This window comes from Gadus chalcogrammus, chromosome 23, assembly GCF_026213295.1.
Source record: "Gadus chalcogrammus isolate NIFS_2021 chromosome 23, NIFS_Gcha_1.0, whole genome shotgun sequence".
Lineage (NCBI taxonomy): Eukaryota > Metazoa > Chordata > Actinopteri > Gadiformes > Gadidae > Gadus > Gadus chalcogrammus.
The window spans coordinates 5,403,263-5,424,647 of record NC_079434.1 but is presented as its reverse complement, the minus strand read 5'-3'; the positions used below and the strand labels follow the sequence as shown (position 1 = coordinate 5,424,647).

General features: G+C 47.1%; 1 protein-coding gene across 3 annotated transcripts in view; it reads left to right on the top strand.

Annotated features, from left to right (window-relative positions):
• Positions 1 to 3,988: 3,988 nt before the first annotated feature.
• dipk1c (divergent protein kinase domain 1C) overlaps positions 3,989 to 21,385 on the top strand; it is a 34,782-nt gene continuing 17,385 nt past the window's right edge. Inside the window, exons 1-3 of one of the 3 annotated variants that reach the window (XM_056584498.1) lie at positions 3,989 to 5,320; positions 5,892 to 7,083; positions 7,322 to 7,911. In XM_056584498.1, the coding sequence (XP_056440473.1) occupies positions 7,681 to 7,911 (231 nt within the window). In that variant the 5' untranslated portion in view covers positions 3,989 to 5,320; positions 5,892 to 7,083; positions 7,322 to 7,680. Of the gene's footprint in view, positions 5,321 to 5,891; positions 7,912 to 21,385 lie in introns of all 3 variants that reach the window. The other 2 variants (XM_056584499.1, XM_056584497.1) reach the window with 2 other exon arrangements.

The following is a 21,385-nucleotide window of genomic DNA, read 5'->3' as shown; positions in this document are numbered from 1 at the left end:
TTGTTATTCAGCAAAGTTCACATAATCCATTTTGTAAAAATATGAAACCTCCATATTACTACTAAATTCAAGCCTATTCATGTATTTAACAATGTACACACTACCCCGCAGGCCATTCTCTACTACTACGACACGTTCAATCCACCAACCCGTCTCGCATCAATTTACTACAGCCAAGGCCGCCTTAATGCACGGGCTTGTCTGGGCTTAAGCCCCAGGGCCTACGCCGATCGGGGGGCCTATCATGAGCTGCAGTAAAAAAAATAAAAATATGATAATTTTTATTTTTTTTATATTTTATACTGGCCCATGATAGGCCCCCAGATCGGCGAAGGCCCAAGACAATGTGATTTTTTGTTTGGGGCTTACAAAGATCAGAGGCCTATCATCAGCCAAGAATGATAGGCCCGCCCCCCCGTCAACAACGGCAAAATGTTGGAAATAAGTTACACATCTTCATTGTAAGATCCCCTCTCAGGGGGCCTACGAAACCTCAGCCCCAGGGCCCAATGGCAGGTTAAGGCAGGCCTGACTACAGCTACGTTGGTTCAAACGGAAAATGTAGTTTGGTGTGAGACTGTTGTCCAGCAGAGGGAGCTGTCATACACCTTAATTATACAGGAATGTCTGTTTATTTACATTTTAAAATGTTCATGGGCTGGTCTAGTTTGTCTGCAAATAACTCTGCCTCCAGCCACAGGATTGGTCGAAACATATGTAGTGAAAGAAATAAAAGCCCAGTTCACCATATCTGAGGTCAGCTGCGGTCAGATTTTGGATCATGAATGTATTGAGTGAACGACGTCTGAGCTAAATATTAACCACCTGGAACTTGGTGCGTTTCCTGGAGCTCGGAAGATGGCAGGACGCGTGTTTACCTGGTCGATTAGGCCCTGAACGCAGACCCTGAACACAGACATCCTAATCACAGACCCTGTGTTTATTTAGCCCAAAATATAATTTTTGGGTTAAAGAAATAAAATAAAAGTACAAATATTTATAATTATTTATAAGTCCTAGTCTAGATAGTCCTTCTGGCAAGAGAATAAACAGTTTAAAAACATAACCTTTTTACCACCTCAAGTGAATTCACCTTTTTACCACCTCAAGTGATTTAACCTATGTTTTTTTTTAACCTAAATTTAGTTTATTTAGGTGAAGCATTATGAAAAAATGCTAAATAAAGCATGGAAATAATTTTGGCATTTTCATTTTCCGTCTGGGCTAAGCCCCGGTCGGATGTTTATGAAACCTAGAAACACCCCTGCTTAAAACGTGTCCTAAGCTACTCGGAAGGAGGAATCCTCAGGTGATCAACTGTTTAAATTCTTCAAAAGATTCTGTACCACAAAGGTTTTAAAAAGCGAGAGAATCGCGAAGAGGTCCTTTATTCCAACAAATAATGAGTCATTGTAAATGGTTTGATTGAACAAGGTGTAGCGTTCCCTGATGAGCTGCCGTGGGAAGCATACCGTCGACACCTCTGGAGGGTTCATTAGGCTCTCTCCGTGTAAACTGTAGGTAACGGAGAGAGAGGATCACAGAGGTAGTTATGCCTACCTCACAAGAACCCTCGCCTGCCCGTGGTAGGTGAGAGCATGCAGGATGATTAATTTTAATACTACTTGAACGTGGGCTAAAGAGGCAGACTGTTTAATTGGCAATTAAGTGGACCAAAAGTTCACTGAATAGGGCTGCCAACATTCATGAGGGAATCCTCCCACTCTGTCTCTTTCGAATATTTCTAGTATGTAGCCTACCATCTTTGCGTTTAAGACCCTTGAGGCTTTTTCTAAGATGATGCCATGTTCTGTTTATCTAAAGCACTACAGGACATTTCCTCTCTTAAATGGGCTCTCGGTTTCCACTCATTAACTGAACCGCCGTAACGTTGTCTCTCAGTCTCTGCAACAAATACTTTTGGTCACGTTTGGTGAAAAACCAAGCCCTCTGCTCGTATAATACCGGGCGAACGTGGAAGTTGGAAAACAAAGAATAAACGGAAAAAAAACAGACACCCGGAGAGAGGATTGGGTAAATTGTCCAAACCCCCTACGACCAGAGCCGCCAGGGCATCACAGTCCATCCAGACACAGACAACAGATCCGACTGCCTGACAAAAAATAGGCGTCACCTCACCGTCGTATGACCCCTGAAGGACATCTGGTAAACACATCACACAATACATCACCGGCTGACATCACATGCAGTTTAATTAACAGTCCGGAAATGGGGCTTCACAACATAAAGCAAGTCTCTCTATGTCTCCCAGTCTTCGTCTCGGTCTTTGTGTGTCTTTGTCTCTCTCACTGTGTCTGTCTCTCTGTCCCTCTCTCACTCTCTGTCCCTCAGTCTGTCTCTCTCTCTCTCTCTCTCTCTCTCTCACTCTCTGTCCATCAGTCTCTCTCTCTCTCTCTCTCTCTCTCTCTCTCTCTCTCTCTCTCTCTCTCCCCTCTCTCTCTCTCCCCCCCCCTCTCTCTCTCTCTCTCTCTCTCTCTCTCTCTCTCTCTCTCAGCTGAACACATCCCAAACCCTTGTAGAAGACGGTATTGCATACATCTATCAACAGATCAACAGATAAGATAACAGAGCTGCGAAACCCTGTCATTGTTGCCCTCCAACACACGCACACGCACTCACTTCAAATCCAGACTTCCCACGGTAGCAGAAGCCCTGTTTTTTTCGCCTTTGCAGAAACTTTATTGCCTTTTGCAGAATTACAAAACGGGCCATTCCTGACGAGAGAGAGCGAGAGTGCTGCTGGCGTTTGTTTTGGGCTGTTTGCCACATGTGGCACCAATACAAGACCTGAGAGCAGGAGCGAGACGGAACGAGATAGAACAAGCGAAGGAGCGCGCAAGACCAACAGAGACAAGGGTGAGCAAAGATAAGGCAATGAAAGAGAGAGATGTGGGGAATGGTAGACGGGGAGAAAAAGAGAGGGAGAGAGGGAGCGGGAGGGAGGGAGGATGATTGAAGGAAACGGATTTAGATGAAGACGGGGGGAACGTGGTTCTTTCTCGCAACTAGGTGCAAGACGGGAGGGAACGAGAGGGAAGAGAAGGAAGAGAAAGAAGGAGGGAGAAGCAGGGCATGCGTGAAATGGCACAAAAGAACAAGTGTAAAGGGAATGAAGCGGAGAGAGAGAGAGAGAGAGAGAGAGAGAGAGAGAGAGAGAGGGGGAGAAGCAGTAGCAGAAGTGGGGGAAAGAGAAGGAAGAGGAAGGGAGAGGTAGATTATTGAGAGGGAAATAAGATATTTGGGAGAGGGAATGTTGTAGAAAGTGTTGTACAAATCTATGAGAGAACGGGGAGTTGAAGGAGTGAACAGTGAGTGTGAGAGACAGCAAGGGAGACAGAAAGGGGAGAAGGTACTAAGTCAAAGAAACAAGAAGGGAGAGAGCTGAACTATAAAGTCTTTCCTCCTCTCACTTTCTCTCTCTCTCTCTCTCTCTCTCTCTCTCTGTCTCTCTCTCGCTCTCTCTCTCTCTCTCTCTCTCGCTCACACACTAACATACACATGAGAAAACGCTTGGAAAGGGAAACGAAGGAAGGAAGCTAAAATTAGGCTGAGCAACAAGCCTGGAACACACACACACACACACACACACACACACACACACAGACACAAACGCACACTGTGGGACCTTCATTCTCCAGACTGAGAGATTGTGAGACATTTGGAACGACAGAGACCTGCTAGCAGACACTCTGGCAAGGAGATAGTCAGACAGGAAAACAGACAGTCAGACAGCCAGACAGACAGGCAGTGAGACAGAAAGCCATTCAATGAGGCAGACAAAACAGACAGGAAGTGAGACAGACAGACCGACAGACAGGCTGCCAGACAGACAGACAGTCAGGCAGGAAGCGACAGAGGGAGGCTGAGGAAGACAGACAGGTGTACGGATGTGATGCCGTACGTAGACACAGACAGGCTGACAGACGACAGGCAGGCAAGCAGCATGGAGCGTGCGAGGGCGGCCGAGGGGAGGCAGCAGCAGCAGCAGCAGCAGCAGAACGGAGCCCAGAGCAGCAGCAGCCGCTCCGACTCCAGCAGTCACAACCAGGAGCTTGAAACAAGAGCCAGGCAGCTCCAGCACCCAGGAACACATAACAACAGGCAGGCAGCTCCAGCACCCAGGAACACATAACAAGAGCCAGGCAGCTCCAGCACCCAGGAACACATAACAAGAGGCAGGCAGCTCCAGGACCCAGGAACACATAACAAGAGGCAGGCAGCTCCAGGACCCAGGAACACATAACAAGAGGCAGGGAGCTCCAGGACCCAGTGGCCAGCCCCCATCCACTCTCCCTTGTTTTTAATGAGAGTGTAAGAGAGAGAGCACCAGTGGGAGAGAGAGAGTGGCTTGCTTGGTTCATGCTCTGAGGACAGAGGGAGAGAGAGAGAGAGTGTTGTGCGAGGTTAAGTGAGTGAGGCTTCTCCTTGCTGGAGGGAGTCGTGCACCAGTTAGAGCAGCGCGCACGGCTCAGAGGAGGTCACCGCTCCTTCTCTCCTTGGATTTAATTACTTTAATTCTGCCCCGGAGGAGGAGGAGGAGGAGGAGGAGAGACTTGCTCTGCCGTGTCACATTGTTCAGTCCCAGCATCTGGAGACCGAGAGAGTGGCCGACACCTGGAGCTGTCGTCGCCGCGTCGGGATTTTATTGAATTATGGGATGCCGTTGCCGAGATGACAAACAGCCAACGCGTGGATATTAATGAACTTCTTTGAAGTGGGTTTGTTGCTTCCGCACGCTGGATTACAAACTGTTGGACTTCAGTTCCAGGGTCTTTTTCTTTTTCTCCTCCTCACTGGAAACAAAGCTCAGGACTTGCCTCCCAGCTAGCCTCCGGAACTGAGAAACGGATAAAAAGTCAAAACCGAAAGAACCGACTCCAGAACTTCAGCCTGACGTAAAGGGTGGCAAGGCTGTGTCATTTAATTCGATCAGGGACTAAAGAGTTGAACCTCCTCTGCCTCATCGTCTCCCTGTCAGCAGGCCATCACAGCAGGAGCAGATGACGGCTCCGTTAACTCTGCGCTGAGCCGGCCCGAGGGCTGGGGACTCCCGGGCACATGCTCTTCAACAGACCGCCCGCTCCGTTTAAAGGATTAGTTCAGGGAGAGGTTTGTTAGTTTGAGGAGTTCCGCTCCGGGCCTCCCTTGTCCACTAATATCCTTTTTTTTTTTTTTCGGGGAGAGATCCAACAAACTCAACACTCAAAGCATTCTTTATTCCATCTGGGGTCAAGGAGCAGTTGGTCAGTACCGGACACCTTGTGTTTTGGAAGGATAGCCAGACAGGACAAAGAGGAGAGTAAGTAATAGTGTTATAACTTTGTAATCTCTCACTCTGTATGTCAATAGATTTGAAATGTGGGTGTTTATGTGCTGATTGAAGGTACTGTTTCATTCTTGGTGCGATTGGACCATTCAGTCATTCTCTTCCTTCCAAACTCTTTGTGAGTGGCTGCACGTAACTAAACCACAACCACAACACAGCCCCTGGAGCAATTCATATCGAGCAGAATGTCAGAGAGAATCAGTTACTCACTTCCAGACCCAGCAGTAACACTCATAAATGTTCCAAACCCAGTGTGCTCAGAGTGTGCCCAGACAACACAGAGTGCACGAAAAGCGTGTTTGCACAGAAAGCTGTAGCATCACACCCGGCAGCACTTTGATAACGCACACAGAGTTGCGGTTATCGACCGCAACAGCTGTTCTTCCGCGGTTTGCCGCCTTTATCGTTTAGACAGCGTCAACGAACAGCGTCTTTGAGTTTGACCCCACTGCGTTCCTCCATCCCTCCACTGAATACCAGCTACCCCAGCGCAACTCATATTAACACAATGTTTCCCTCTTTTTATTGTCTTCTCCTGATCTAGAGAGCGATGGTGTTGACCCCCAGGCACTGAATCAAGACAGCCTTTGCAGCTGCTGCAAGCTATTATGATACAGGGGAGCCAACACTCACTGCAGGGGAACTGAGAGAGCGTTTACGTGACTTCTGAGGATTTCTTTCAAGTTGAACCTTTAAGGCTTATTAAGTCGTGACTTAACCGCCCAAATTCGCAGTCGACCATCGCGGCCAACTAACTGACAAAAGAGCCCTCAAACGTGTGCGTGTGTGTGTCTGCGTTCCTGTGTATGTGTGTGTGTGTGTGTGTGTGTGTGTGTGTGTCTGTGTTTTTGCGTTCCTGCGTGTGTATGTGTCTGAGATAGTGTTCAGCTTTTAGGGTTCAGAGATTGTTTGACAGGAATTCACCAGCCGACGGCTTTGGAGGCAGATAATAATGGCCAGATAACAACTGTTTTGTTTTGTTTTGACAACCCTCATATATTATCGTAGCTATAGCTTGGCCATGAAAAGCATGAACATAAGGAATGGATGATTCGCACCGGTCTAGTCTGGAGCGGAAGACGGAGCAAAGGTCGCTGATTGCGTGCTTGAGAAGTGACGCTAAATATTTCACATAAACCATCATCTGATGCATGTGTAATAGAGTATTAATGATTGTGATGAGAAGGTGCTTATGGGTTTAGAGGTACTTCAGGCCCGGGATGCTAAAACTTGAAGCTACCCAACTGGAATGCTAATTACCTAGCTTTAGTATAAGAGTGTTTTTCATGAGCTGCTCTTTTAAAAGCCCTCACCCGTGCTGGAATGCCGTAAACCGCCACAACAATTATTTCCAAAATAACGATTTAATGGATATGATCGTACGGGTTCTGTGCCCTCGTATTTGACCTTAATTAGTTTTCCTTTTTATATACTTTCCTCCCATCATTTGCAGCTCCGGTAGAACCAGTGATTATTGTTATTCATCATCATTCAGTCATTGTTTCCTCTAGATTTGATCAGACTGCACATGATTATGTATTATTACCGAGTGCGACGGTTCCCAGAGCAGGATAGCTGGGATTAATCGGGGCGTTCAAAGTAGCCCCAAAACCGAAACATCCCAGAGAAGGCGGGATCCAGCCAGCCAGCCGTCCCCCGGGACTCTGAGGGGGAACAGGAGGCCAGTGGAGGGGGAACAGGAGGCCAGCGGAGGGGGTGTGAGCGTGGACGCAAATGTGTGTGTTTCGTGCAACTTGCAACTGTCCACTGTCCTTAGAGTAACTCTGCTTCACATCTGCCGGTGCATCTTTCCACGCTGCTGTGTGTGTGTGTGTGTGTGTGTGTGTGTGTGTGTGTGTGTGTGTGTGTGTGTGTGTGCGCGTTTGTGCGTGTGTGACATATGCAGTGGACTGCCGCCAATAAAGCACACTAGCTCGCCCCCACTCTCAGTCACACTGCCCTGCGGTCCCACAGTCATCGCAGTGTGTCCGTGCTGCCGGTGCCGGTGGGCTTCATCAACGCCCCCCTGAGATGCTTTGGCCGGAGTGGAACCCTACAGTGGGACCCAAAGGAGAACCGGAGCCCGGGATCAGCAGACCCCGTCTATTTGCGTCTTTGAGTTTTGGAGACGGCCCTGTGGACGAGCGGACCTGAAGAAGCTGCGACAGGTGTGTGTGTGCGTGTGTGTGTGTGTGTGTGTGACCTCCAGCATGGCGTCCCCCTGTTCCCAGCGGTTCCTATGGCGTTCCCCGCGGGCCTCCGTGCCGGTTCAGACCACCTCGTAGACTCTCTCCGGGGACGACTCTGCTCCGCTTCCAGCCCCCCCGTCCGACATGCTGCCCGGAGGTGGCGGTGGCGGTGGCGGCGGGGAAGGGGGCCGCTGGGCCGGCCTGTGCCTGCTCCGCTGGCTGGGCGTCAGGCTGTGGTCCCGTCGGGGGACCCTGCTCTTCGCCCTGCTGTGGTTCGGCTCCTGGGTCTTCCTGAACGGCCTGGTGCTGGTGCACCGCAGCATCCTGTCCGACTACTGCACCGACGACAAGAGCAAGAGGATCCTGCAGCGGCTGGTGAGTCCGCCCTAGCCCACAGCCCCTCACCCCCGACCCCCGACCCCTGACCCCTGACCCCTGACCCCTGACCCCTAGCCCCTAACCCTAACCCAAACCGTAACCGTTAACCGGTGGCGCAGCCCCTCATTTATTTCATGGAGGGTTGATAAAGTGTGGGAAACATCAATTGTAAGGTATGAAGATGTCCAAAGTTACAGTATCTTTTCCTGGTCGCTTTTATAAATGACGACCAATCCTCCTCCCGATATGTGTTTAATAATAATGAAGGGTTTACTTCTTTATTACAGCGGGGGTTTGTAGCCCCCCCCTTCCTGGCTACGGCACTGCCACTAACCCTAACCCCACCAATGCTTCAAACCAAATGTGTGTGATACATCTGTGTCTGAGTTTAGTTTTATGTTCGCTTTGTTAAACAGATCTTTTTTTGCAAACTTCGATATCCACGCTGTCTTTCATTATAGTTATCGAAACTCAAATCTCTGATTTGTGTCCCTTCATTCCTCTGTAATTAGGTTAAGTTGCATCTCTATTTAACAAATGTTACAGGATGTTTCTGACCGATGGGCAGTATGTACCAGTTTGTTAGATTACAGTCTGAACTGGTTCACACACTTTGTACTTGATTGGCTTCCAATCAGATTGAGTCATTTTTTGGCAGACCGGACCAGAAATGCATAACTAAAGTAACTCATGCTTTACACAAATCTCCATCCCTCCGTTGCTGCAACACACTTTCACACACTCCACCAGAGGAGGGTTGGAAAGTGTGTTCCTTTACAACAGCCACAGCAAGACTCATATTATTATTCTTTAGCTATCATTGCATACGGACAGGTACTATACCTCAGAATGTGTCATCTGCATTGAACCATGACTAGCAGCACTAGGAGGATCGAACCATGACTAGCAGCACTAGGAGGATTTAACCATCACTAGCAGCACTATGAGAGTTTAACCATCACTAGCAGCACTATGAGAGTCTAGCCATCACTAGCAGCACTATGAGAGTTTAACCATCACTAGCAGCACTATGAGAGTTTAACCATCACTAGCAGCACTATGAGAGTTTAACTATCACTAGCAGCACTATGAGAGTTTAACCATCACTAGCAGCACTAGGAGGATGGAACCATCACTAGCAGCACTAGGAGGATTGAACCATCACTAGCAGCACTAGGAGGATTGAACCATGACTAGCAGCACTAGGAGGATTTAACCATCACTAGCAGCACTAGGAGGATTGAACCATCACTAGCAGCACTAGGAGGATTGAACCATCACTAGCAGCACTAGGGGGATTGAACCATCACTAACAGCACTAGGAGGATTTAACCATCACTAGCAGCACTATGAGAGTTTAGCCATCACTAGCAGCACTAGGAGAATTGAACCATCACTAGCAGCACTAGGAGGATGGAACCATCACTAGCAGCACTAGGAGGATGGAACCATCACTAGCAGCACTAGGAGGATGGAGACATCACTAGCAGCACTAGGAGGATTGAACCATCACTAGCAGCACTAGGAGGATTGAACCATCACTAACAGCACTAGGAGGATGGAACCATCACTAGCAGCACTAGGGGGATTGAACCATCACTAGCAGCACTAGGAGGATTTAACCATCACTAGCAGCACTATGAGAGTTTAGCCATCACTAGCAGCACTAGGAGAATTGAACCATCACTAGCAGCACTTGGAGGATGGAGACATCACTAGCAGCATTAGGAGGATTGAACCATCACTAGCAGCACTAGGGGGATTGAACCATCACTAGCAGCACTAGGAGGATGGAGACATCACTAGCAGCACTAGGAGGATGGAGACATCACTAGCAGCATTAGGAGGATTGAACCATGACTAGCAGCACTAGGAGGATTGAACCATCACTAACAGCACTAGGAGGATTTAACCATCACTAGCAGCACTATGAGAGTTTAGCCATCACTAGCAGCACTAGGAGGATTGAACCATCACTAGCAGCACTAGGAGGATGGAGACATCACTAGCAGCACTAGGAGGATTGAACCATCACTAGCAGCACTAGGAGCAGTAGGTAGCCACAGTGAAGCACCTGGAGACCAACTCCAGGTCTACTGCTGGTGCCTTGCTCAAGGGCACCAATAGGAGAATTAACCCAACGTGGATGCGTTTTGAGGGACGATAGAGGAAGGAAATGCCAGCCGCCTCTCACTTACTTCTCTCTGAATAAAATATGGCCCTCTTATTAGAAATACCTTTTTTTATGAGAGGCTGGCGTGGTGTGTGGCGGGGGGGACAGCTTCCTGGCCCGTCACGGTGCCCGCTGGAGCCCAAAGTGACTTTGATTGACCGCACTCCGTTCGGCCGGCCAGCGCTGAGCACGGTGTCTTCGCAGTGCGCGCACGTCGCTACAGTAAACAATCCGGGCGGACGGACGGAGACGGGCCGCACATAGAATATCTCAAAGACACACGTATAAAACCCAAACACACACACACACACACGCACACAAATCAATGTCTCTTAATGTTCTGCAGACCACTCCGTTTCACTGGGAGGTGAGCGTGATGCATTTGGGTTCTGTGTCTGTCTCTCCCTCTCTCCCTCTCCCTCTCTCTCTCTCTCTCTCTCTCTCTCTCTCTCTCTCTCTCTCTCTCTCTCTCTCTCTCTCTCTCTCTCTTCATAATCTTGCTCGCTCCTCTCGCTCATCAATCCTGTGTGTTTTCTCCCTTATACCTCCTCTACCATCCTGTTCTGTTCTTCCTCATTTCTTTCTCTCCCTATTTGTTCGTTCCTCTAATTCATTTTCTGTTATCTGTTCATTATCGGTCCTGTTCTCCTCTCGTCCAATTACTCTGTCTCTCTCTCTCTCTTGCTCTGTGCTGAAGCTATTGACTATTTTTCCCCATCTTCTCTTTGATCAATAGTCTCTCACACGGTGTCTTGTGCTCTCTCTCTCTCTCTCTCTCTCTCTCTCTCTCTCTCTCTCTCTCTCTCTCTCTCTCTCTCTCTCTCTCTCTCTCTCTCTCTCACTTTCCCTCTCTCAAGCACACACACTCCCTTGATTAACTTGTATCTGAAATGTAAGGTGAGAATCCTTAGACCAGGCACACACGCACGTACTTGCGCAGGCACGCAAAAAGGCACACACTTACACATGCACACGCGCTTATCGATATTCTTTGTTCCTCATTCAGCCTGGTTGATTAAGTCGATTTAAATTTGATTATCTGGACAATCAGCTGTGACGCAATGAGAAGATAATAACAACAACAATGGAGACGCCTGTGATTCATGAACCGTCAGGACGGGCCGGCAGGTGGTCAACACTGAGAACAAAAACACGGTGGTTGTTATCTGTTGTGATGCAGATGAAAGGGACCCGCGCCCGTGACCTCACTCTCATGTATCACCAGCCACACAGAAAGAGCAGGAGCAGTACAGAGCTCATTCTCTCTCTTTTGCTCTCCCTCTCTCTCCCCCTCTCTCTCTCTCTCTCTCTCTCTCTCTCTCTCTCTCTCTCTCTCTCTCTCTCTCTCTCTCTCTCTCTCTCTCTCTCTCTCTCTCTCTCTCTCGCGCTCTCTATCTCTCGCTCTCTCCCTCACTCTCACTGTCTCTCTCTCGCTTTTACTAGCTCTCGTTCTCTCTCTCGCTGTCTTTCATTCTCTCTTTCGCTCTCTCTCTTTCTGTCTCTCTTGCTCTCGCTGTCTCTCTCTCTCTCTCGCTGTCTCTCGCTCGTGCTCTAGCGCTGTCTTTCGCCGTCTCTCGCTCTGTCTTTTGCTCGCTCTCTTTCGCTCTCTCTCTTTCGCTCTCTCTCTCTCTCTCTCTCTCTCTCTCTCTCTCTCTTTCTCTCTCTCGCTGTCTCTCGTTCCCTCTCTCGTTGTCTCTCGCTCTCTCTTTCGCTCTCTTTCTCTCTCTCTATTTCTCTCTCTCTCTCTCTCTCTCTCTCTCTCTCTCTCCCTCTCGCTCTTGCTGTCTCTCATTCTCTCTCTCTCTCTCTCGCTGTCTCTTGCTCTCTCGTTGTCTCTCGCGCTCTCTTTCGCTCTCTCTCTCTCTCTCTCTCTCTCTCTCTCTCTCTCTCTCTCTCTCTCTCTCTCTCTCTCTCTCTCTCTCTCTCTCTCTCTCTCTCTCTCTCTCTCTCTCTCTCTTTCTCTCTCTCGCTGTCTCTCGTTCCCTCTCTCGTTGTCTCTCGCTCTCTCTTTCGCTCTCTTTCTCTCTCTCTATTTCTCTTTCTCTCTCTCTCTCTCTTTCTCTCTCTCTCTCTCTCCCTCTCGCTCTTGCTGTCTCTCATTCTCTCTCTCTCATTCTCTCTCTCTCTCTCTCTCTCTCTCTCTCTCTCTCTCTCTCTCTCGCTGTCTCTCTCTCTCGCTGTCTCTTGCTCTCTCGTTGTCTCTCGCGCTCTCTTCCGCCTTCTCTCTCCCTCTCGTGGTCTCTCGCTCTCACTCTGCTTTCGCTCTCTCTTTCTCTCTCTCTCTGTCTCTGTCTCTCGCTGTCTCTCTCGCTGTCTCTCTCGCTGTCTCTCGCTGTCTCTCTCGCTGTCTCTCGCTCTCTCTCTCTCGCATGATATCTCTCCATCACACTCTCTCTCGCTCTCTCCCTTAAACTTTTTCTCTTGCTCTCTCTATAACCATCTCTCGCTTTCACTCTCTTCCCCCCTTGTACTCTCTGTCTCTTTATCTCAGTCTCCATCTCTGTCTCTTTATCTCTGTCCCTCTCTCTCTTTATCTCAGTCTCCATCTCGCTCTCTTTATCTCTTCCCCTCTCGTTATCTCACTCTCTCTATCTCTCTCTATCTCTCTGTCCACTCCGGCCAGAAGGAAAGCAGCCTTATCTCCTCTCGTCAAAACCTAAAAAGGGCCGATGTTAGAAGTCAATTAGCGCTCCCGGTGTCTACTGTGTAGACTTACTGCGTCTTTGTTGAAGGGGCGGCCCGAGAACCACCGCCGCTGGTCCGTTTGGCCAGAAGAGCTGTGTTTCCACCCAGCCCTTGAAGACATAAGAGGAATACGCTTTTAAGAAACATGGCCGACCAAGGCAGGATCCAGCGCTTTATCTTGACTTTAGATGATTGTCGTCGCTTTTGTAAAATCACAACTACAATCAGGAATGTGCATAATAGAGGGGAGATTTAGGAAGATAAGATAGGAAATTAGGGCACACAGTGAATTCACAGATGTCTGGTGTTAAGAGTTTTGTAACCAGGTTAAGTTAACGGACAGATTTTGAGGCTACTGTACAAAGAGTTACATTTCTATTTAAGTTTTTTCTTAATTTTATTTTTGATTGTTTTTGCACAGCTCCTTACATATAGTTACCAACATCATCATCATTTACTCATTCCTCATCACTTCAAGCACATCCTGTAAACAGAGACACAAAATCAACTATTAAATAAAATGTGTAACTTGGCACCGAGACAGTGTTGTATCGTATGTAGTCATGGTTTCCCTCCAGTAAAAGCCTATGTTTAGTTCGTCTGGTCCCTCAGTTTGACTGTGAATTAAACCAATTATTCTCAAGGATGCTTTACTGTAAAAACATCCTAAGAAGACAAGGAGCTAACAGTGGACCCACACACAAGCCCAAAGGCACACACACACACACACACACACACACACACACACACACACACACACACACACACACACACACACACACACACACACACACACACACACACACACACACACACACACACACAAACACACACACACTGCAGTCCTCATTAGCAAACTGGACAGGGATGGGTGAGTGGTGCTGGGTACAGGAGCGTGTGGGGGGGGGGGGGGGGGGGGGGATTGCGTGCTGTGTTTGACTATATTAATAAAGATGCACTAATAAACTGCCAGACTAACAAGATGACGCATTATCACATATCTCAGCCAATAGCTTTCCAGCGTTCATGTCGTCTCCTTTTAAAAACACAACAAAGAGGATAGTGATCTCTGTATGGGGTTGATGAAAGATATCAGTGCACAGGGATATGTGAAGATATACATGATTCATCTAGCCTCTATGTTTATATTTATAGCTGAGCGCTCTTCATATTATTAATTTTTTTCATCACTGATCAAACGATGCATAGCAACATTTCTCAGGACATTCAAAATAAAAGTTAAGATGACCATTGACTCTTTCAATTATGGTCTTATCTTGATTTCTGACATGGACGGTATTCATTAATGGGAAAAGGACTCCACTGTTGGGATTAAAAAACAATTGATCTGTTGAAGATTTGCAGAAAGCTATTAATTTCCGACTGGATTCTTTTTTAGCTGTGAATGTACTTATTATACTTACTTAGCCTACTCCAGAAATATAACATCCACTTTCAGCAGCCACATTTGTCAGTGGCCGTTGTTATTTACACTACCTCCATTTACTGTTGGCGAAGACTGCCAAGTTCAGCCAGAGTTTAGCCCGTCCAGTGTTACGGATATTGCACCATGTGAAAGGCCTTTCCCCCCCAGGGGAATTGAGTAATGTTAACATAGCGTTTTTTTTAACTGACAGTTGCTATAGTAATTTATATAGCTTGCTGATTTCTGGGTCCGACTGGCTATCGTTGTCGTCTGTGGTCAAAGAGTCGAGTGTGGGACCTCAGAGGTAAGACGAGTAGGACATGATCGGCCATGGTTTGGACGAGCACATAAATATGTCAAAGAAACAATGTCGATCCTGGAACAGGCTGTGTGTGGATCATAGTAACAAAAAATTAATGTTTTTCTTTTATTTGGCCCTAACTTCTTGCTGCTATCTCCAACTGCCAGATCTTGCCAAGTACCCCATATGTGCTCTGAGACATTTTCCAAGCCTTTTGTTGTTATCCAGCACATATATTTCCAGTGTAATTCCTGATCATAGAAGTGATACTATTTCACAAGCACACACACACACACACACACACACACACACACACACACACACACACACACACACACACACACACACACACACACACACACACACACACACACACACACACACACACACACACACACACACACACACATAAAGAGCCTCCTGGAAAACAAATAGCAGTTTGGGGGGTTTTGCGCCAGTTGGAGTGTTGTCCCTGACAACAAGCCTTTTGTGGGTTTTTTTTTTGTTGTTGTTGCTTTACCCAAAATGCAATGCAGTTGGCAACCAAAGAACAGTAGACTGACGCTGTTCCAGCTAACACAAAGGTCACTCACGTAAAAAGAAAAACAACAAACACGTAATGATAGAATAAGGATTTTGATCTATAAATTATTTCACCAAACAATTTCTAAGGGAAACGCAGATACGCCTCAGACAGACAGTTTGTACCGGGGAGGAAAACATGGGTCAGTGCTCACCGCTCCAACCAAAAATATCGATTCAGTAATCTGAGGACAACATTTAAAAGGTTGTTCAAAAACACACACACACACACACACACACACACACACACACACACACACACACACACACACACACACACACACACACACACACACACACACACACACACACACACACACACACATAGATTTAATTACTGCAAGACCAACTTCTCATAATATTTACACAGCAATCAGTATGTCTGAAGCCCTGCCTGTTCTCCGATGTGGATCCTTACCTGGCAGAAGCCGTGAACACTCTTAGAATGCCCCCTAGGTATGCCAGCGTCTCCCTGAGACAGCAAGTGACAGCACTTAGCCACATCCTCCACCCTGCCATGAGGGAGGGGAACTCTGGGGTACAGCATGAGGCAGGCGACAGTTCCTTGTTGTTTGAAATATTGGGTTGTTATATATATTTGAGTTGGCTTGCAGCTAAGAATTCAAGATGAACAAGCCTGGAAAGATTAACATTATAAAAATAATTCAAATATATAATTATGATTAATTGTTTACGATTATTTCTTTTGTTGATGTTCAGTACAGTTCAATCGGGTCATTATTACCAGTTTTTGAACTTTTTATTGTTTTCTTGAATATTTAATTCCCCTGTTTACATTCATAGAAGAGATTGTTGTAGAATTGCTCAAGAGAAAACCCCAGAGAAAACTAACAACCGAAATACCTCCATGCTTTGTTAAGCCGGGCGTGCCCTGGGATGAGCTTTACCCTATGGGTGGGCAGTAGAGAGAGAGAGAGAGAGAGAGAGAGATGATCCCAGTTAGGTCATCAACATCTCATTTAGACAACACCTAGCATGACGCCTAGCCATTGGGTTGTAGCTGTATTGGTTGTTTACAATAAATAAAATAGTCGAAAAGAACCGTGAATGTATCACAAGGGGGTGTGTTCGTGTGCAGAACGTTGCATTGGTTGGTTTTTTACTACAAACAAAAATAAAGTACCTTGCAGGTAGTAGAGCGTGTGTGTGTGTATGTTTGTGTATTTGTGTTTGTGTGTGTGCATGTGTTTGTGTGTGTGTGTGTGTGGTTGCAGGTGTTTGCACTGTAGCTTGCTTATGCCTTTTGCATGCAGCCCATATCAGCGGCTGTGTTAGCGACTGCGTGAGCTTGCTACCAGTAGCCGTCTGTCCGTCATGCTAGCAGAAGAAGCCTAGCACCGAGGGGACATCAATAGTCCTTTTGTCAGCAGGGCTAAATGTGCTCCCTCAGGACCTCTGACAGGTTTCAGCGCTGCACGGCCCGGAGCAAAAACACAGCCTCCGTCTTCCCACACACGCACGCAGACGCACGCACGCAGACGCACACACACACACACACACACACACACACACACACACACACACACACACACACACACACACACACACACACACACACACACACACACACACACACACACACACACACAGCAAATGATTCCCCATTGTGACAGACTGCAAGACTGCTTATGAAATATTCAGTCATGTTGGTGTTAGTTAAAAAAACAAACTCTGCCTATAGTGAATAAACAAGGAAGGATAGAAAATACAGCCTTAGGGGTCTGTAGAGTGTGTGTGTTTGTGTGTGTGTGTGTGTGTGTGTGTGTGTGTGGGTGTGGGTGTGGGTGTGTGTGTGTGTGTTTTCCCCATGAAATGTAGTGTTTTGTTGATGGAACTCGAAGTAAGTAGCTATAAGAATTGTGTTCTGCTAGTACTTTGCGAGAGGAAGAATATATTTCTTCTTTGATTAAGGAGTAGAATTGAGTCTTCTGCTGTCGTTTTGCCTGTTGTGGCTGTCGGTTCCTTCGAGAGAATGGAGGGTTGCGTGCAAGATCGTTTTTACCCACTTAATGTGTTAACTTAACACATTTTTTGGGGATAACTTAAGTGTGATCATATGGAGAAACTAGAGATCAGAGAAGTATAATTCTTCTTCTTCTTCTTCTTCTTCTTCTTCTTCTTCTTCTTCTTCTTCTTCTTCTTCTTCTTCTTCTTCTTCTTCTTCTCTGGATTCTTGGGAAATTTTTAGTTTCGTTTTTAGTCCATGTCTTTGGGGCTGTGGGTGGCCAGAGTGCAGTGAATTCCTCCTTGACAATGACAAGTGCCTTGCTCAATGGTAGTGGCAGGAGCAGTCTTCTAACGTGCTGGTGGCTGGAAACCATACGATTTTCCCATGAACACACATAGGTAGATGAACCGTGTAAAGTCCACCGAGTAAGGACGCTCTATTACGTTCCGAACCCGAGTTGTCTTTAAGTGAACATTGGTATTGGGATAATGTGGTCACCAAGTTGCCTCCCAGCCAAAAAGTACCCGGTTCGATACCCAATGTCTCTAGCCTACCCGTAAACTGCCTGAAGCAAGATGACCGGTTGCCTGATGTTACCGTCGTCTTTGGCTAAAAGTCATTGGGCACTGGGTTCACTGATGCTCCCGGGAAGACTGAAGTCATTGGGTATCGAACCCAGAAGCTTTAGGCTGGGAGTGGAGAGACCGTAGCCCCAGGATATGAATGTAATATGTGGTGCAACGCCAGCCCTGTTATTATGTTATTGAGGCTCTGGTTCTGTTTAAATCATTAGGCAATGAGGAGGTTGTTGGAAATGTGACAGAGTTTCAGTTACTCTAGGCTTTTCATTATAATCATTATAATTTCAAAGCACATTCAAACATGCCTTTGGAATGAGATGAGGTCTGTGCTTTAATTGTAATAGTTCTTTGCTGTAATAGCGTGTGTGTGTGTGTGTGTGTGTGTGTGTGTGTGTGTGTGTGTGTGGGTGTGTGGGTGTGTGGGTGTGTGCGTGTGTGCGTGTGTGCGTGCGTGCATTTGTTTGTGTGTGTGCGCGTGTGTGTACGTGTATGATTGTGTGCGTTTGTTTGTGTGTGTGCGTATTTTTTGTTTACTATGTGTGTGTCTGTGTGTGCATTTGTTTGTGTGCGTACATTTGTTTGTGTGTGTTTGTGTGTGGGTGTGATGTGATTTGAATTGAAATGAAACGGCAGACATGGCAGGAATGAAGCTCAACTTCCGGTCACACAATTCCTGTAGACATATCGAAGAGGCAAGACATGAGTGCATACACACAGCGTTGCGGCGAATCAAATCGTAGTAGGAACAAACAGAGAATACAGAAAGTTTAATAAACTGCTGGCAGGTGGTTTGCATACTCCGACGCTGTTCCTGCCTGAAGGAAATTAAAGGCATAAAAAGGGTCCACTCGGAGCTAATTATTGGCTGCTGAAACGATGCAGTGTGTTTGTGTGTGTTTCCCCCCGTTGTACTAAGTATCACTTTATTACCGCCATTAAACGTTTATTGGGGTGATTAAAAGTACGGGGGACACAGCCTCCATCGCTGGGGGCTGGTTGGACGCCATTTTCTACCAAACAAACCTTGAACTGAACTATGTAAATACACAGTAAACATTAAGTCAATCGTTTTCAACACCGGTACCAATAACAACGTGAATAATAATAAAGGAGTGTCCGTGCATTTTGTCGTCAGCGAATACCAGATGCCACGCACTCCTGGGTTCTCGGTGAGAAAACACGTTCTCTGGACCGCATTAACAACACGGCGGTGTACCGTGTCTCCACGACGATAAATAAACAGAGCAGCAGCCGCCGCGCCGGCCAGAGAGCCTGGATGTTTAGTATTCATTAAGTCAATGGCTGCACAGCTCACTCACTGCTCCACTGCTCATTACAGAACACATCCACCGCCAAAGCACTTAGCAAATACTGGGAAAAGACTGTGTGTGTGTATTTGTGTGCGTGCGTGTGGATGTGTGAGTGTGTGTGTGTGTAGGCATGTTGGCGTGGGTGTAAGAGTACCTGTGAGTGTATGTGTGTGTGTGTGTGTATGCAAGTGTGTGTGCGTGTGCGTGTGCGTGCGCGCGTGCGTGCGTGTGTGTGTGTGTTTGAAAGGCTGGAAAGATGGATGTATATTTTGTGTCTTTTAAGCAAACGCCCAGCATTCATTCTGGATTTATTCTTAATCCATGGACCATCAATTCAGAAACAATTCAGTAGAGTCACTCTGTATCCATCACTTTGTATTTAATATTCATTCTCTAGCTATAATGTCTACGTTCTTTTTCCGAAAGTGACATTGAACGCTAATAAGATGCTGAAGAGGAGCCAGAGGTATTTGCCATCTCCATGATATTCTACAGGTAGACTGGGGACACTGGGAACAGTACTCAGAACAGTACGGACTGGGAGTTGAACACCCCAGCTACAGATAGGGAATCTATCTATTCTATATCTATGTTTATTATCCTTATGTATTCAGTATCTCTGCAGTATTCATTCAGTCAGCATTTTGTCAGTATATATTCAGCATTCATTCTCAGTCTCCAAACCGTGTATCTCTATACACGTCTTCTGCATACATTCACTGTATGTTGACTCCATTGTAGGGAGTCACAGTGTGTGTGTGAAGGCAGATTTAGTTGACCCGGTGGGTCCACTGTGTTCCACAACCCTCCGCAGAGACGCTGTGGGAGCTGCTTACACTTCCAGAGACCGGACCAGCTGTTTGACCTCGCTTCTACCCACACGTCCCTCTGCATGTGTGTGTTGGTGTGTGTTTATGTGTGTGCGCTTGTGTATGTGTGTGTGTGTGCTTGTGTGTGTGTGTGTGTGTGTGTGTGTGTGTGTGTGTGCACTTGTGTTTGTGTGTCCGTGTGTGTGCGCTTGTGTGTGTGTGTGTGTGTGTGTGTGTGTGTGTGTGTGTGTGTGTGTGTGCGCGTGCATGCGTGCTTGCGAGTGTTTGCATGTGTGTGTGTGTGCGTGTGTGTGCGTGCTACTCCCCACGTGCACTCACTTCAGGATGAATACGTGCGCACACAATCCACACTGCCCACGAGCTCCATTAAGAAAATCGAGCCATTCTTCTGCGGGTCTCCGGCTGGAGTGAAATGGAGTTCCTCTGGCCCCCCCCCCACCCCGCCCCCCTCCCCCCCAGCCCCACCCCCCCTCTACACAATGAGAACATTTGTCAACGAGTTCATACGTGATTAAGGATTGTGGGAACTCTGTGTGTTGCTCATTCACCTCCTCGTCTGAAGTGAGCTGTTCATTGTCTACAGTGTGTACATTGTGTTGCATGAATGGAGGTCCATACTGCCTGTTATACATTATATATTTGTCTAATGTATGTATGCATGCGTATTGGGCATGGCATGTGAGTTTGTGTGGGTGTGAAAATTTGTTTCTGCATGTGTGGGTGTCTGCATGTGTCTGTGCGTGTGTATGTGTGTGTCTCTGTGTGTGTGTGTGTGTGTGTGTGTGTGTGTGTGTGTGTGTGTGTGTGTGTGTGTGTGTGTGTGTGTGTGTGTGTGTGTGTGTGTGTGTGTGTGTGTGTGTGTGTGTGTATTCATGCATGTGTGTCCATATGCGTATGTGTGTGTGTATGTGGGTTAAGGGGGGGATTTTTCAGAAATGGTGGCCAACAGTATTGTCGTAACGGTTCCTTAAATCTAGATTTCCAAAGTAGACTTTATTTTTTTCTTTGTTTCTTTTCCAGTGAATTTTAAGAGTTATACACACTCAAACTGTTTGCTTATACATATATTTTTAGAATTTAAACTACCTGCAGACCACCACTGAAACTACTATGGACCCTCATGTCGATATCCAACCTGTAAAGTAAGATATTTATTCATAGGATGAACCTCTATCCTCAGCTACCTGGCCCTATCTAGATAAAGAGGGTGGTAAAACCTTCTGCTTCCGATTAATCCAGAGACACTCCCATAATGCACCATTCACTTCCACACTCATCATTCATCAGGCTCTTGGAGTTCTTGGAAAGGAGAAAACCTTTAAGTTCCTTCCAACGTGTTTGGAGCCAAAGCCTGCGGTGGGTTAGCTCACCGGGCCCGCGTGTTGAGACGGTTCTTAATGCTCTGGGCGCTGGAAGCAGCTGACCTGAATCTCACCCAGAGTTAGGGGGCCTCTCTCCCCGCTGCCTAGGCAGGGCTCCATCCCTCTGGGCCCTCTTGGGCTGAACACACACAGGAGGGGCATTAAGGCTTTCGCTGCCCCCCTCCTTTCCCCCCCCCACCCTTAATCTGCTCCCTTTGGATTTGTTGTTTCAGGGATCTTGTGGTTATGGTTG